Raw genomic sequence first — 13,567 nt, 5'->3', positions numbered from 1 at the left:
GCGCGAGCCTGCGGGGAAGGTGGGCGCGCGGGAGAGGCGCGTAAGGTGACCCGAGTCCGGGACGCTTTGGAGAAGGGCCCGGGACCCCTGGGCGCAGGGTCTGGGGGTGCGAGCCTGCGGGCTAGCCGCTGCCCCGCGTCGGGGTCCGCGCCGAGGTCGGGATTGTTGAGCCTTCAGAAGAAGGGGCCCGGGTCCGCGGAACAGTCCGGGGCGCATCGTGCCGGGACGCGGCGGCCGGGACCGGGACCGGAATCCGTGTCCAAGGTTGGGACCGACGTCCGCCGACCTAGTCCGGGAGCGCAGCGAGCCGGCTGCCGGGTGCGCGCCGGGCAGGGGCAGGGCAACGCTGCGGACCGGGCTAGCTCCGGGGATCCTGGCTGGGGGCTCGGGGCTCGGATAAGGTCCCCGAAGTGCGCGCCCTGGGTCCCAGCCCGCCGCGTGGCCCCCGCGGAGCCGCCGCCGCCTCCCGGGGCCGAAGCAGTATTGATCCCGCGCCCGGGGCTTGGGTGGCCCGGTGGCGGCGGCCTGGGAAGCACCGTGACCGTCAGTGGTTGTCATAGCAACGAGACCCCAAGCGTCTTCAGGTTATATTTATTCTAATTATTATTATTATCATTATCGGTATTAGTATTTGCTAGCCAGCGAGAGGAAAAGAAAAAAAAAAAAAAAAAAAAGAAAGGAGAAAGAAAAGCCAGCGCGTCCTGGCGCCTCCAACTGTTACCTCTTTGGAAAGAGCCGAGCCGGCTGGTGGGTGGGCCAGGCCGACTGTGGGTCTCTGGGCCACCTTGGCTGCCTCGGTGGCACCCTGGAGCAGCCCCCCGGGAGGGGGTTATATAATCCAGCGGAGCGTCTCCGTGTGCGCCTTTGTGTCTCTCCCGCCTCTCAGGGCCTCCAGGTCCCCTTGGCTTAGTGGCTGTTCCTGCCAGACCCGGATGGGAAGAGCAGAAAGTGCCCCGCACGGGGAATCCCAGGCGCCTCCACCCTGGCTTCCCCAGCTTTGTGACCTTGAACCCGTGAGCCGGGCTCTGGACCCCTCTGAGCCTCTGTTTTCTTATTTGTGAGTTCAGCGCGAGCCTTTCCCACCACCCTTTGGCTTGCTGTGAGGTCGCGGACAAAACCCCGGGAGTAGCGGCCAAGGGCTGACAGATGTGTGGCCTCCGCCTCCAACGAGCCTCAGTTTCCTGGTCTGTAAAGTGAGGGCCTGGCCCCTCAGTGTCATCTAAGGGGGCTGCAGTCACCGATGGGCTTTGACGGTCACCCTGGGCAGCAGTGAGACGCGGGTGGGCTGGCAAATCCCGCTCCACCCCCCCCATGGGAAGCTCCTCCCCCATTGCCCTTTGTTCCTGCGCGGATTCTGAGTGTCCCAGTGTGTCCCTCGGGGGCCTTTGGAACAGCCCGCTTCTGGTCAGCCGTGGAAGTGGGTTAGAGATGTCACCAAGAATGGAGAATCGCAGTAACCTTTGGTCCCTCGTGTCCGTGCAGGTCCCCCTGCCTTCCCTGGTCCTGCTCAGGGCCAGACGCCTCCCTGCCCTGACAGCCGTTTGCTCTGTGCCTGTCCTGGCTGGAAGTTCTGCAGCCCGGCTGCCCCTGCCCCTTGTGGCTGAAGCTGAAAGCATGGGTGGGGGTTTTAATGTCAAGGGCAAGCAGGGTTTGCTGGTCTGTCTCCGGCATCAGGGAGGTGTGGGACCTACTGGTCAACTAGGGGTGACGGAAGCAGTTGCCTGGACCTGTGTGTGCATGTATGTGTGTGTCCCTGTCTGTCCCACTCCAGCTCTTGGGCCTCCTGTGCGGGAGTTTATGGGGACAGGAGGGGTGGGATCAGGTCTTTGAGGGTCAGCAAATGGCTGGGACCTGCCCTGAGAGAGGCACCCTTGTCACCGGTGTCCCGCCCATCCCCTCACTGCCCTCCTTAGTGGTTCCCTGCGTTGACACCACCACCCACAGTGGTCCCGGAGGAAGCAAACAGGAAGGAAGCAGCCAGTGACAAACCGGTGGGTTCAGGCATGTCTGGGCCAGCTTGTGGACCTCAGGGACACATGCCTTGGGAACACACACCCGAGCGCCTGCCCCGCGGAGTGCAGGAGGGGCCGGGTGAGGTAGTCTGCAGAGAGAGGAGGGGCTGCAGGACATGGACCCTCCAAGGTGCAGCTGCAGATGGACAGGAGGGGACTGTCCTCTCCTGGGCCTGGGGACTGGGCAAGGGGATGGCATGGCAGGAACAAGGAGCCCCCACCTCACCCCCAGCCTGGCCGAGGGCCTCAGAGGTAGGGAAGAGGGGGAGAAGCTTTGGGCTTGGTGGCCTCTGGTCGAGGGGCAACAGGGCCAGTCGTTGGGGACAAGAAGACACCTAGTCCCCATCCCCTTCCCCGCACTTCAGGGAGGACGCAGGGGCTGCCCGGGCACCAGGCGTTGGTGTCTGGGGGAGGTAGCAGGTCACACCAGGTCTGGCTGCCTCAGCTGTGTCCACAGTAGCTTTGCTGACACAGCCTCCTGAGCCACAAGACCTGCTCGCTCCTGCTGTTCAGATGCAAAGCCAGGCTCAGGGACAGGTTCATGACAAACCTCCCAGCCAGGATCACACTTGCAACCACGGACGTCACCAGGCTGTAGACACACGGCCGGCCGGCTGGGAGCTGCTGGAGGCCTAACTGCTGGTCATTGTCCTGTTTGCTTAGATATCACCTCCTTTCTTGGGGATGCGTTACCTCTTTTAACTCAGCCCCTGTTGCCTTGGCTTCTCCCCAGCTGATTCACACAGCAGATTCTCATGGCTCTTAGAATGAACCCCACACTCTCCCTGGCTCTCCAGAGCGGCTTCCTCAGTTGCTCTTTTTAAAAGCACCTGAAGTTGCTTCTCTGAAACCCCGAGAACAGTGGGGCTCAGTTTCTCAAATACTGTTCTAAAAGGTGGGGTCCTGAACACCAGAGCCGGGTGCCAGGGAGCAGGGTGCTCCTCCTGCCCTGGGCCACGCCTTCCTGGGGCCATCACGTCCCCGCTTTGTAGGTGCTGGTGGTAGGGGAGGCTCCGTCTCTTCCCGCTCCTCTTTCCCTCCCTCCCCTAGCACACGCTTCCTTGGCCCCTCCCCATGACCTGCTTGGGGCTGGCTACACAGGCCTCAGTCTCTAGCTGGGACTGTGGATGTCCCAGCCCCTCTGTCCCTGCTTGTCCCCTGTCCCCAGCTGTGGCCAGCTTGGGAGATTCGGGTCAGGGCCTGCCCTGGGCACCCCGCTGCCCCCTCACTCCAACCCTAGCCCTGCCCAGGTTTTTCTGGTGGTAGCCCAAAGTGCCTGGAAGCCATTGGAAGCCTCACCGTCCCCAGCTTAGAAGGGAGTGGGGTACAGACCAAGCCCTGGCAGCAGCACCCTGAGTCTATGCTGCACAGTAATGGGGCCACTGCTGGGGAGGACCCCAAGCCCCTCCACATCTTCATATGTGGACGGGGACACGGAGGCATCAAGGTCACACAGTGAGTTGGGCGTCCTTCAGGGCCCACGGTCACCAGCCACACAGTGGGCATTGTCCAGAGGCCGCTGAGGCCTGGGCTGGGGGAGCCAAAATTCCTTGGATACTGAAACCCCAAAACCCAAGGTGCCCTTTATAGGAGCCACTGCAGGTGCCCCCTGCCCTGGGCATCGGGTGGGAGAACTGAAAGCACCTCCAGCTGGCTTTCCAGGGTGCCCCTCACAGCCTGCAGTGCACCCTCGGCCCCTGCGTGGGGTGCACACTGCCGGAGCCCCCATCTGTCCGCACCCGACCTGCCTCAGCAGATGTGCACAGATGCGCCTTCAAGAAATTAAGAGATAATGCATGAGTTTCCCAAATCACACCCATTTAACACTGAATTAAGTTCTGCAAGCTCTTAGCAGAACCCTGGAAGGAAAAAAAATTTTTTTTCTGTTCACACTTGCCTGGAAAATGAGACAAACCCTGCTCTTTGAAACCCCAGCTACATAATCTGATTATCCCTCCCTGGCAAACCTCCAAGAGGTGCCCCGCGGAGGGGGAGGGACGCCGGTTCCTCTCGGCTGAGCGATTTGCATGGGGAGATTGGGCTGGGAAAGTTTGCCTCCTGCGCCAGATTCCCAGGCTCCTCTTTGCTCGATGGGCTCAAAATAAAGTGCCGTTTTCTTAGATATTGGCACAAATTAAAAATAAAGGCAAATTCCTTCAATCATCCGGGGCAGGAATTTCCTCAGAGGCTCCCCAGGCGTGTGAGGGAAGCGGTGTGATTGGGTTTCACTTTGGGCTCCTTTCCCTTGTCGATGGCATCGTGCGTGTGCAGTGGGATTTATAGGCCAAGACAAAACGAGTTTAGCTCTGGCTCATTCTGCTCACTGTGTGCGGGGATGGGGTGCCGGGCCCAGGGGACGGGAGAGAGGACTTGGATCGGAGCCCTGCCCTGCTGAGCTTTGCTCTTGGGGTGGGAGCCAGAGAAAAAAAGAACAGGCAACGGAGGGGACAAGGAGGGCTTCCTGGAGTGGTCACTTCAGCTTGGGTCTAGAAGGGTGTGTAGGAGTGTGCCAGGCAGATTGGGGGCGGATAGGGGGATGTAGGGAAGGGGGGCATCCTGAGAGGGTTTGAAGCAAGCCTCACCCATGGGCGTGGCTTCCCAGTGACACCTTCGGATTCTAGTACGAAGCTTCCTTTGTTAAAACCCACCCTGACGCGCGGCTTTTTGCAAAGACCTTTCCCATCCATTGTCATCCATCCTCCTCAGGCAGCTGGAGACCCAGTTCCCTAGGGAAGGCGGAGCCCAGGGTGGGTTTCCGCAGCTCTGGGTCTGAGGGCACCCACGTGGAGCCACGGTGTGGGCATCCTGAAGATTCAGTTAAGAAGCACGGCCCAGAAAGCCCCTTCCTCCCTCCCAGAGCTTGGCCCTCCCGGAGCGGGGTGGGCTGTGGGACTCAGGTGCTTGCAATGCCCGAAGCCAGGCCGCATCTGGGAAAGGGGCTGGCGGAGCCCTGGGCCGCCTTCAGGACAGAGAGCCCTGGGAAGGCCACAGGCAGGCAGACCCTGCGGCTTCGCCCGGGACTCGGGCAAGTCCTGTGATCCCGCAGCTGTGATGTCCTCTGGAGAGGACAGATTTGCATAGAGGGCGCAGGGGCACCGGCTGGTGTTCAGTCCCGTGCCGGCTCCTAGTGCCCTGACTTCGTCACTGCCACGCACGTCACTGTCCCTCTGTGTCACCATGTGAATACCCTTCCACGAAGTGGCCGGGGAGGAGCCAAATCTTGTCCCTGCCCGGCCCCTGGAGCCCCTCTCTGCCTGCCCCGGTTGCAGAAGGAGTGTGAGGAGTTGGCCAAGGAAGCACAGTGCCTGGGACAGGTGGTGCTGCTCCGGTGCCATGGCAACTGGGAGGTACCAGCCGGCTCAGGGGCTGGGGCTCCAATCCAGTGCCACATCTTCCTGGCAGCCAGCGCTGGGTTGTGCATTTCACTTCGGCTCTGTCTTCATTTCCAAAATAGGTGGATAATGAGGAAATAATAAGAACTTGCACAGGTGGTCAGGAGGCTGGGAGGTGGGGATGCACAGCCTGGGCACCCCGCTCAGTGACAGTGATAATGCTGGTGTGTCTCCCCTGGTGCAGGAGGAACAGTCAGGGTGAATCCCATCCTCTGCTTCAACTGGCTGTGTGACCTTGAGCTGGTTACATCACCTCTCTGGGCCTCAGTTTCCTCACCTAAAAATGGGGACAGTATCCACCTCACAGGGTTCTTGCAAGACTTAAATGAGTCAATGCAAGGAATATGCTTGGTGCAGGAGCAGAGTCTGACGCATAGTCGGTGCTCAGTAACTAGTCCTGTCTTTAGTGTCATCACCACTCCATGTTTCATAGCCAAAGCACCATGAAGACTCTGGGTCAGAGCAGGGTCAGAGATCCTCTCCGGCCCTGAAGGCTACTGGGCCTGTGCTCTGCAGCCAGGACCCAGCAAGGCCTGGCTGGCTTCGACGTTCTGCTGAGAATAAAGGAGATGGATGGATGGATGGATGGATGGATGGATGGATGGATGGGCGGGCAGATGGATCAGTGGATGGGTAGATAGATGGGTGAATCAATGGATCAGTGGATGAATTGGTGGGTGGATGGATGGATGGATGGATGGATGGATGGATGGATGGAGAGATGGATGGATGGATGGGCCGGCAGATGGATCAGTGGATGGGTAGATAGATGGATGAATCAGTGGATCAGTGGATGAATTGATGGGTGGGTGGATGGATGGATCAGTTGATGGGTAGATAAATGGGTGAATCAATGGATGGATGAATGAATGAATGGATTGATGGGTGGGTGGACAAATAGATGGGTGGATGGATGAATAGCTGGGTAGTGGGTGGGTGGCTCAATGGGTGGGTGGACAGATGGATGGATGATAGGAAATGTCACAAGCTTGGAGCAGGGCAGGTCTGGAAGAGGCCCAGATGTGATCTTTCCTCTCCCCACAAGTGTTTGTTGACTGAGGTTGGATGGGGGTGGCTGAGGTCTGGGAGCCCCAGGCTCTGTGGTGTCCCTGAGAGTTTGGTCCTGGGCCAGACAGAGCCCAGTAGTGTGTGGCTGCTGCCCCTTAGCACAGGTATATTCCCGGCTACACTGAGCCAGTTACTCCCGCTTCAGGAAAGGACAGGGCCATCTTCCTCCTTCCTCAGAGCCATGGTGAGCCACGGACAACATGGTAGCAGGGAGTTTGTAGTGTGTAGAGGTAAACTGAGTCAGCTCGGGTGTTTGGGCTCCATGGGGTGGGAAGCGGGGAGTGCAAGTGGTCTTAGAGCAGGGGAGCGGTGGCAGGCAGCAGAGTCAGGAAACACAAGCTTGGGCACTGTCTCAGCCCTTGAGAGCTGAGGCTCAGGGCCAGGGGAGGAGAGGGAGTGCACCTCCAGCCTGCAGCAGAATCGGGCCCCCATCCAGCAGCCGTAGGACAGCCCAGGGCCCCTGAAGCCTGCCTGGGAGACCTTCCCTTCCTTGCCACGTTGCAGGTGCCACCTGGCTTTGTCCTGCAGCCATGAGTGGGGTCTGGTGCCATTCCCGCAGCTCAGCCCAGCAGAGGACACAGGCGCTAAGCCAAGAGGAGCACCTGCTGGCTCTTCCCTTCCCCCTGGAGGCCAGATGTTCGCAGCAGGCACCAGGGTGCCTCGCGCTCCGGTGGCCACCTTCACCACTGCAAGGCTTCCCTGCCTTTCTCCTCTGTGCCTCAGTTTCCTCTTCTGTAAAGAGGGTCCCAGCAGGCCCTCTGTGCACATCTGGCTGGGGCCCTGGTGGGTGGTGGGCCGGCCTTCCCCTTCCTTTCGTGTGGCCAAGTGAACCCCTCCTCCCGGGGCAGTGAGACACAGAGCGGTGGGAGCTGGTGGGGCCCTGCACGGGGCCTCATCTTCCTGGCTTCCTCTGCCACCGGTGGCTCCATCTGCAGGGACAGGTGTCAGGCAGGCGTGGGCGAGCCACCTGTCCAGAGTGTGGCCCCAGTTCATTTGCTCCTGTGACAACACCAGACCTGGCTCGGGGCCCCTGGGGAGATGAGTGCAGTCACCTGCTTGTCCCAATGCCCGATGGTGGTGCAGGTGTTGGGGTAACAGAATGGGAAGTGGCTCTGCCTGAGGGGGTGAGATCAAGGAGGCCTGCCCAGAGGAGGTGGCACCCAGGGAGGTGAACTGGCCCATGCTAGTGAGGAAGGGGATGGAGGGATGGTGGAGGCAGAGGGAACCACGGATGTGGAGCCTCAGGAATGCATTTGGGAAATTTCCATACATCGATGTGGCTGCCCCATGGGCACCTATGAAAAGCTGAGCAGAAACCAAGACTGAAGAAGTCTGATTGCTGAGCATTTGGACAAGTTACAGAGTTTGACTTTTGCCCTGTAGATCAAGGTGACAAATGTGTGGCTTGAGTGCCACCACCCATCACTATGGTGTCCAGGACAGACATTGCTAATCAACTCACCAGTAGGACTCAGAGTGTCCCCAGGTCAGACACTGCTAATCAACAAACCACCAGCAGGACTTGGGGCACACACAGGGCAGATACTGCTAATCAACCCACCCCAGTAGGACTCAGGAGGTACCTATGGCAGACATTGCTAATCAATCTACCAGTAGGACTCAGGGTTCACCCAGGGCAGGCATTGCTAATCAACGCATCAGTAGGACTCAGGGTACACACAGGGCAGGCATTGCTAATCAGCCTACCAGCAGGACTCAGGGTACACCAGGTCCTCCAGGCAGCCCCAGCCTTAGCTCCTGAGATGATACCTGGTTGCCCTTGCTGCTGTGGGCAACTGGGATACCGATGCTCTGTCTTGGATGCTTGTGTTCCAGGACAGAAGTGCCACTGAGGAGTGCAGACTGCTCCCCAGGACCACCCCCTCCCCGTCACCTGCCGGCCCACAGGCCCGTGGGCACACAAGCCTGGGACAGCCTTGGCTGTCCAGCTGGAGCCTGGCTGCAGAGGGAGGCCCCAGGGAGAGGAGGGCCGGGCAGGCCTCTGGGCAGGATGAGGGAAAGATTAGCAGACATCTCTCCCGAAATCCAAACAGTCGGACAATCTGTTCTGGATCGATTTAGAAGCAGTAGAGTGACAAACATCAGCAAATACAGTGTGAAAGCTATTTTCTGTCTCGGCACAGTCGGGAACAGGGCTGAGCTGGAGTTTTATTTGCAGATGGTCCAAGGCCGGGCCAGGCCTCTCACCTCTTCGCTGTCCACCTGCTCCCTTCCTGCCTGCGGCTGCCCACACCCTCCATTCTCGCTGCCGGCTGGGGACCCCGGCCCCCTTGAGCCTCAGAGTCAACACCTGCCAGGGCCACGTGCTCGGGCCCCCTGCACCCAGCCCAGGGGCCTGCACACGGGGGAGTGCGCATCCGTCTGGCTCCCCCTGGTGTCGCTAGGACCCCAGGGACAGGCACATAGTAGGTGTTCAGTAAAACTTTCTTCCCTGAATGATAGGAGGGAGGAAGCAAGAAAGGAAACTGAGGCCTGGATGAACCGATCTTCTACTGCTACACGGTCTGCCCCCAGGGGCATGATCTGTCACCCCCAAACCAAGATTTCCCTTCCCCATCCCAGGGCCGGCAGCCCGGTGCCCACTGGAGACCCCCGGGCCCCCCCTGCATGTGACTCCCCGCTTTCCCATTGGCCAGGCCCCTCCCACTCCTCTCCACTCCCACGCTCCTCTCTGTGGACTTGAGCCAAATGCTGATTGTTCTAAAATAACACGTTAAGGGCAGGGCCAGGCGGGGTGGGGCGAGGTAGGGCGCAGGCGGTGTCTTTGGGTCTGTATCCCCCCCAGAGGGCCTGCTCCAGGGCTGTGGGGAGCTGGCCTCTGCAGGAGTCAGCTCCCCTGGGAATGGAGTGGCTGGTTCCCAGTACCCCGCCCCACCCCTGTTTGGGAAAGGGGGCAAGCTCGGGGTGGGAGGCAGCTTGTTTGCAGGAAGCGTTGGCTTCCTTCTCCCACCCTTCCATCCCCAGAGCCCAGAAGGAACCTTGACATGGAAACCAGACCCGCTTGGGTCCAAGCCTCAGTATCACTATAATCCCAGCACTCAGAAGGCTGAGGCAGGAGGATCACTATGGATTAGAGGCCAGCCTGGGATACACTGTGAGACCCTGTCTCAAAAAATAAGAAGTCCAAAATGAAACAAAAACAAGAAAACTAAAGGAGACAAGTCTGTAAAACACCAAGCATAGTAGGGGTCAGGCAAACAGTAGGTGCTCAGGAAACGTCCTTTTCCTCTGGTTCTGCTGCGGGGTGCGCTTAGCATCATACAGTTTAACTCGTGCTCGAGTTCTGCCATTGTGGGCTCCAGACCCACCCGGCACATCCCCCAGCCAACAGCAGGGGTCACACCACAGCACAGGCGGCCCTAGGAGCCCCAAGTACACGAGCATTGTGGTGGGGGCCCCATGCCGGGACCCCAAGCAGTGGCAGCCCGTGGCCCGGCATGAGCTGTGGGGCTCTGAAGCTCAACCGGGAAGGGCCGGTCACCCTGCGGGCAGGGCGCTGTGGGTCACCCGGCACCGTCTGGGGTTCACATAGGGTCTCACCCGATCCTCACCCCCCGAGTAAAGCCAAGGCTGGCACCCCACTTCGGGGCAGGGGCAGAGAGATGCGTCACGGGTCTGGGGTCCCGGGGTCGCTGCGTCCCATGTGAGCCCACGCTCTGCCCTCTGTGCCCGTGGCTCAGGCCGCCGTGGCACTGCCTCGCCTGCCCTGGAAATTCCGCCCCCGCCGCCCCAGTTCTCCTTGGGTTTTCTGCCGACAAAGCTCCTCCGTAAATGTGTTTTGATGTTACCTCTCCAGTTCCCAGAAGTTTTCGAGCCAGCGTTCCCCCACAGCGGCGCGCTAATTAGACCTCCAAAAAGCTGTTTACTTGGATGTCAACCTGGGCTGGAGAACTGGGCGATTTTCGCCCATTAGGAGGGACGTGCAGTCTGCAAAGCGGCAGGAGGGCCGCTGTCGTGGGCGGGGCCTCGCTACGGCCTTCAGAGGACGCAGGTGCCGGGGCCCTCCGCGAGGTCCCAGGAGGTCCCAGGGCTGGGCGCGGTGGTCACTCAGAGGTGTTTATTCTGAGCTCCATCAGAGCGGAGCAGGAGTTGGGGGTTGCTGAGGGGCAGAGCTTTAGCACTAAGGCGAGGAGGTCGTGGCTGGTGCTTGTTCACTGCCCAGGAGGGACGCCCCTTACTGAGGGCGAGGTCGCAGAGGGAGGTGGCACCCTGCGATGAGGACCACAGGCCAGAGGAGTCCAGCAAAGGTCCCAGCAAGCCTGAGGTCTGGCCAGGCCTGGGCTCGGGGGAGCTGGGGCGCAGCAGAGGCTCAGGACGGTGGATAGGAGCCACCTCTGCCACCTGCTCTCCTCAGGGCCACCAGGAGGTCCTCTGAGCTGTGCACTGCCCAGATCCGTGGCCGTCAGTGAGAGGTGGGCACATGAGGACGGTAGCCTGTCCCACCCGGCCTGCAGTGGTGGCCGCCGCATCACCATGCTCCCAGCCTCCTCCAGCTGATTGCACCTCAGAGTGTGTGGGTGGGAGGGTCATTAGCCCCGAAGTGGAGCTGGAGCTGGGGGGCTGGAGCAGGTGAGCGGACGGTGTCCAGGCCGGTGATGCGGGGTTCACAGTGCCTGTCGGGGTTGGGGAGCCGCTCTGCACAAACCCTGTGGCCTCCGCTGCGGCTCTCTGCATAATTTTGAAGTTGATTGGCCTAAAGGCAACTTCCCTTAATCACAGCTGACAAGTCTCTGGTTGGAACAGCAGCTGCGGCCAATTAGCCGAGCTGGTGAGTTGGTTTGTTAGAGCTCGAGCGCCCCTCCCTGGCTGCCCCTCCCACAGCTCCCTAGGCTACTCCGGAGAACCTGCCCCTGCCCATTAGGACTCCTGTCCAGGCCCTGCCAAATATGCAGGTGCCCAGAGCAGGTTGGCACATGGCCTCTGATTCCCAGGCAGGGTGGCCCAGAGCCTACAGCTCCATCCAGCTCCTGGGAGACGGAGGGCTGCTGGCCTGGGGACTAGACTCGGGGTTGCAAAGGAGGCTGCCTGTTTGTGCTAATAAAGTTTTATTGGAACACAGTATTGCCCATCGGCCACTTCCTATCTGTGGCGGCACGGGTGCAGGTGGCCAGCAGAGGTGATGGCATCTACTCCCTGGCCCTTCGCACCAAAGGCTGCTGAGCTCCATTCCACCCAGCAGTGCTTGAGCTTCGGTGGGCATCGGAGTCCCCTGGGCAGCTGGGAAAGATGAGCAGCCTCACACCCTCTGTCCGGCAGCGGACCAGAGGGCCTGGGGGCTGGGTCCGGCCTTCCTCAGCTGCTCCCTGGTGGGGCGCGGGACCGCAAGCCCCACACCCTGGTCAGCCGCCCCCGAGGACCCTTGGGTCCATGCAGCTATTCTGGGTGCAGCTTTCTGTCCCTGTGACAATAGCTGAGGTAATTAGTGTGGAAAGAGGACAGGCTGGTTTGAGAACATTCCAGACCCAAGCTGCCGCGTGGGGACCATCCCTATAGAGGCTTGGGGAAACCGAGGCTCCGGTCACTCCCGTGCCTGAAAGTCCCAAACTGTGAGCTCTGGATCTGTACCACTGATGCTGTGTCCTGGGCCCAGGTGTCTTCCAAGAGTGGGGACTCTGACGCCCTGGTTACCACATCTTGTCTGCCCTGAACCTGGATGGTAGCCCGAGGCCTGCTGTTAGAAACAGTATCCTGTGGGCAAGTCACAGAAGGACCTAGTGAGGGGCCTGGTGGGGGCTTAATGTCTTTCTCCTTCCCCCCAGCATCTGTAGAGCAGGAGTCCAGCTGCCAACATCTGCCTAGGTGTCATCTCCTCCCCCTCCCTGCCCCAGGGTGTGAATTCTTGGAGGGCCAGGGTGGAGAACCATCACAGCCAGGCCTGTGTGGCCAGGTAAGCACTCCAGGGTTGAATGATGGAGGCAGGAAGGTGGTACTTGGTGGTTGTCACCCGCATCTTCCCCCAGACCTGGAGTCCCCATGGCCGGGAGCAGGCGGCCTTCTGTACAGGGAAAGCCGAGCCTCCCAGGGCCAGGCGTGACCCAGACAGGCGGGTGGGGCTGGGTGAGCAGGAGCCTTAGGATTCCGAGCCTGAGTTGTGTGAGGTGGGGCCCCCAGGTCAGATCAGAACGCGGGGCGAGGAGCACAGTTAGTGATTTCGTTCCCCAACTCATGGACAGGGAAACCGAGGCCGAGAGTTTATGACCAGGAATTCCCCAAAGGGACAGGGTGTCCGGGACCTCATGGGAAGGAGCCTGTGAATCCACACATCCTTCCTGGGATTGGAAAGTCCCAGCGCCAGGCCCAGGAAGCCGCTTCCCGGGAGAGTTTGGGGAATTCCGTACAGGCCTGCGCCGACGCTGGGGCCCATCGTTACTTTTACTTCTGGATATTTTTCAACACCGACTTTGTGGTTTCCCAGCCCGCAGGCCAGGGCCAGGCCCACCCCTCGCCTGGCTCTCTGTCCTCTCCCGTGGAGGTCTACGGCGAGCTCTCCTTGTTCAGTCCTTGGTGGCAGTAACACAGCAGGCAGCCTGGAAGCCGCCCTGGGCTGGGGCCGGGGCGCCAGCACCCCGACTCCCGTATGCCGAGTGCCGGGTGCATGTGCTGTGCCCCGGCTCTGCGCCTTCTTCTCAAGGACATGTTCGCAGTGAAGCGTGTGGGCCTGAATGTACCCTGGGGACCTGAACACCGCCCTGCCCTGTGCTGCCGGGAAGTCCCCTGCTGTGCCATGTGTCTGGGCACAGCGCGTCCAGCCGCAGTCTCACGGACAGCGCACTGTGACCATGGGGGTCCCAGGGCCCTCAGAACAGTTGGGGCTTCGCTCAGTGTAGAAGGGGGTGTCATTGATTCTCCTCAAACGCAGAGCCTGCGGTGGGGATGCACTGCACACAAGGACGTAGTCAGCTGGCCTCTCCAACCGCCCCCCCCAGGTGTCCCTGCCCAGCTGTGTGTGCAGTGCCAGCACCATCAACAGACAGGCTGGGTGTGGTGGCGCACACCTGTAATCCCAGCACTCAGGAGGCTGAGGCAGGAGGATTGCCATGAGTTTGAGACCAGCCTGGGCTACAAAGTGAGCTC

The 13,567-nt window shown here is 60.4% G+C and overlaps 2 protein-coding genes across 5 annotated transcripts in view; one reads left to right on the top strand and one right to left on the bottom strand.

Annotated features, from left to right (window-relative positions):
- Kiaa1644 (KIAA1644 ortholog) overlaps positions 1-13,567 on the top strand; it is a 101,084-nt gene that overhangs the window by 45,709 nt on the left and 41,808 nt on the right. Inside the window, exon 1 of one of the 4 annotated variants that reach the window (XM_005379460.2) lies at positions 12-264. The exons of the other annotated variants lie outside the window; for them this stretch is intronic. The gene's annotated coding sequence lies outside the window, so the exon portion shown is untranslated. Of the gene's footprint in view, positions 1-11; positions 265-13,567 lie in introns of those variants that run through there. 4 annotated transcript variants of the gene reach the window in all.
- LOC106147971 lies at positions 659-5,040 on the bottom strand (the record flags this gene model as incomplete). The annotated part of the gene is given in 1 exon segment (XM_013511623.1): positions 659-5,040. A coding segment is annotated over 1 exon segment (958 nt), but the record flags the coding sequence as incomplete, so codon positions are not given.

This window comes from Chinchilla lanigera, unplaced genomic scaffold, assembly GCF_000276665.1.
Source record: "Chinchilla lanigera isolate Chin_1 unplaced genomic scaffold, ChiLan1.0 scaffold00012, whole genome shotgun sequence".
Lineage (NCBI taxonomy): Eukaryota > Metazoa > Chordata > Mammalia > Rodentia > Chinchillidae > Chinchilla > Chinchilla lanigera.
Note: the sequence above shows the minus strand (reverse complement) of the source record. Positions and strands in the feature narration are given on the sequence as shown.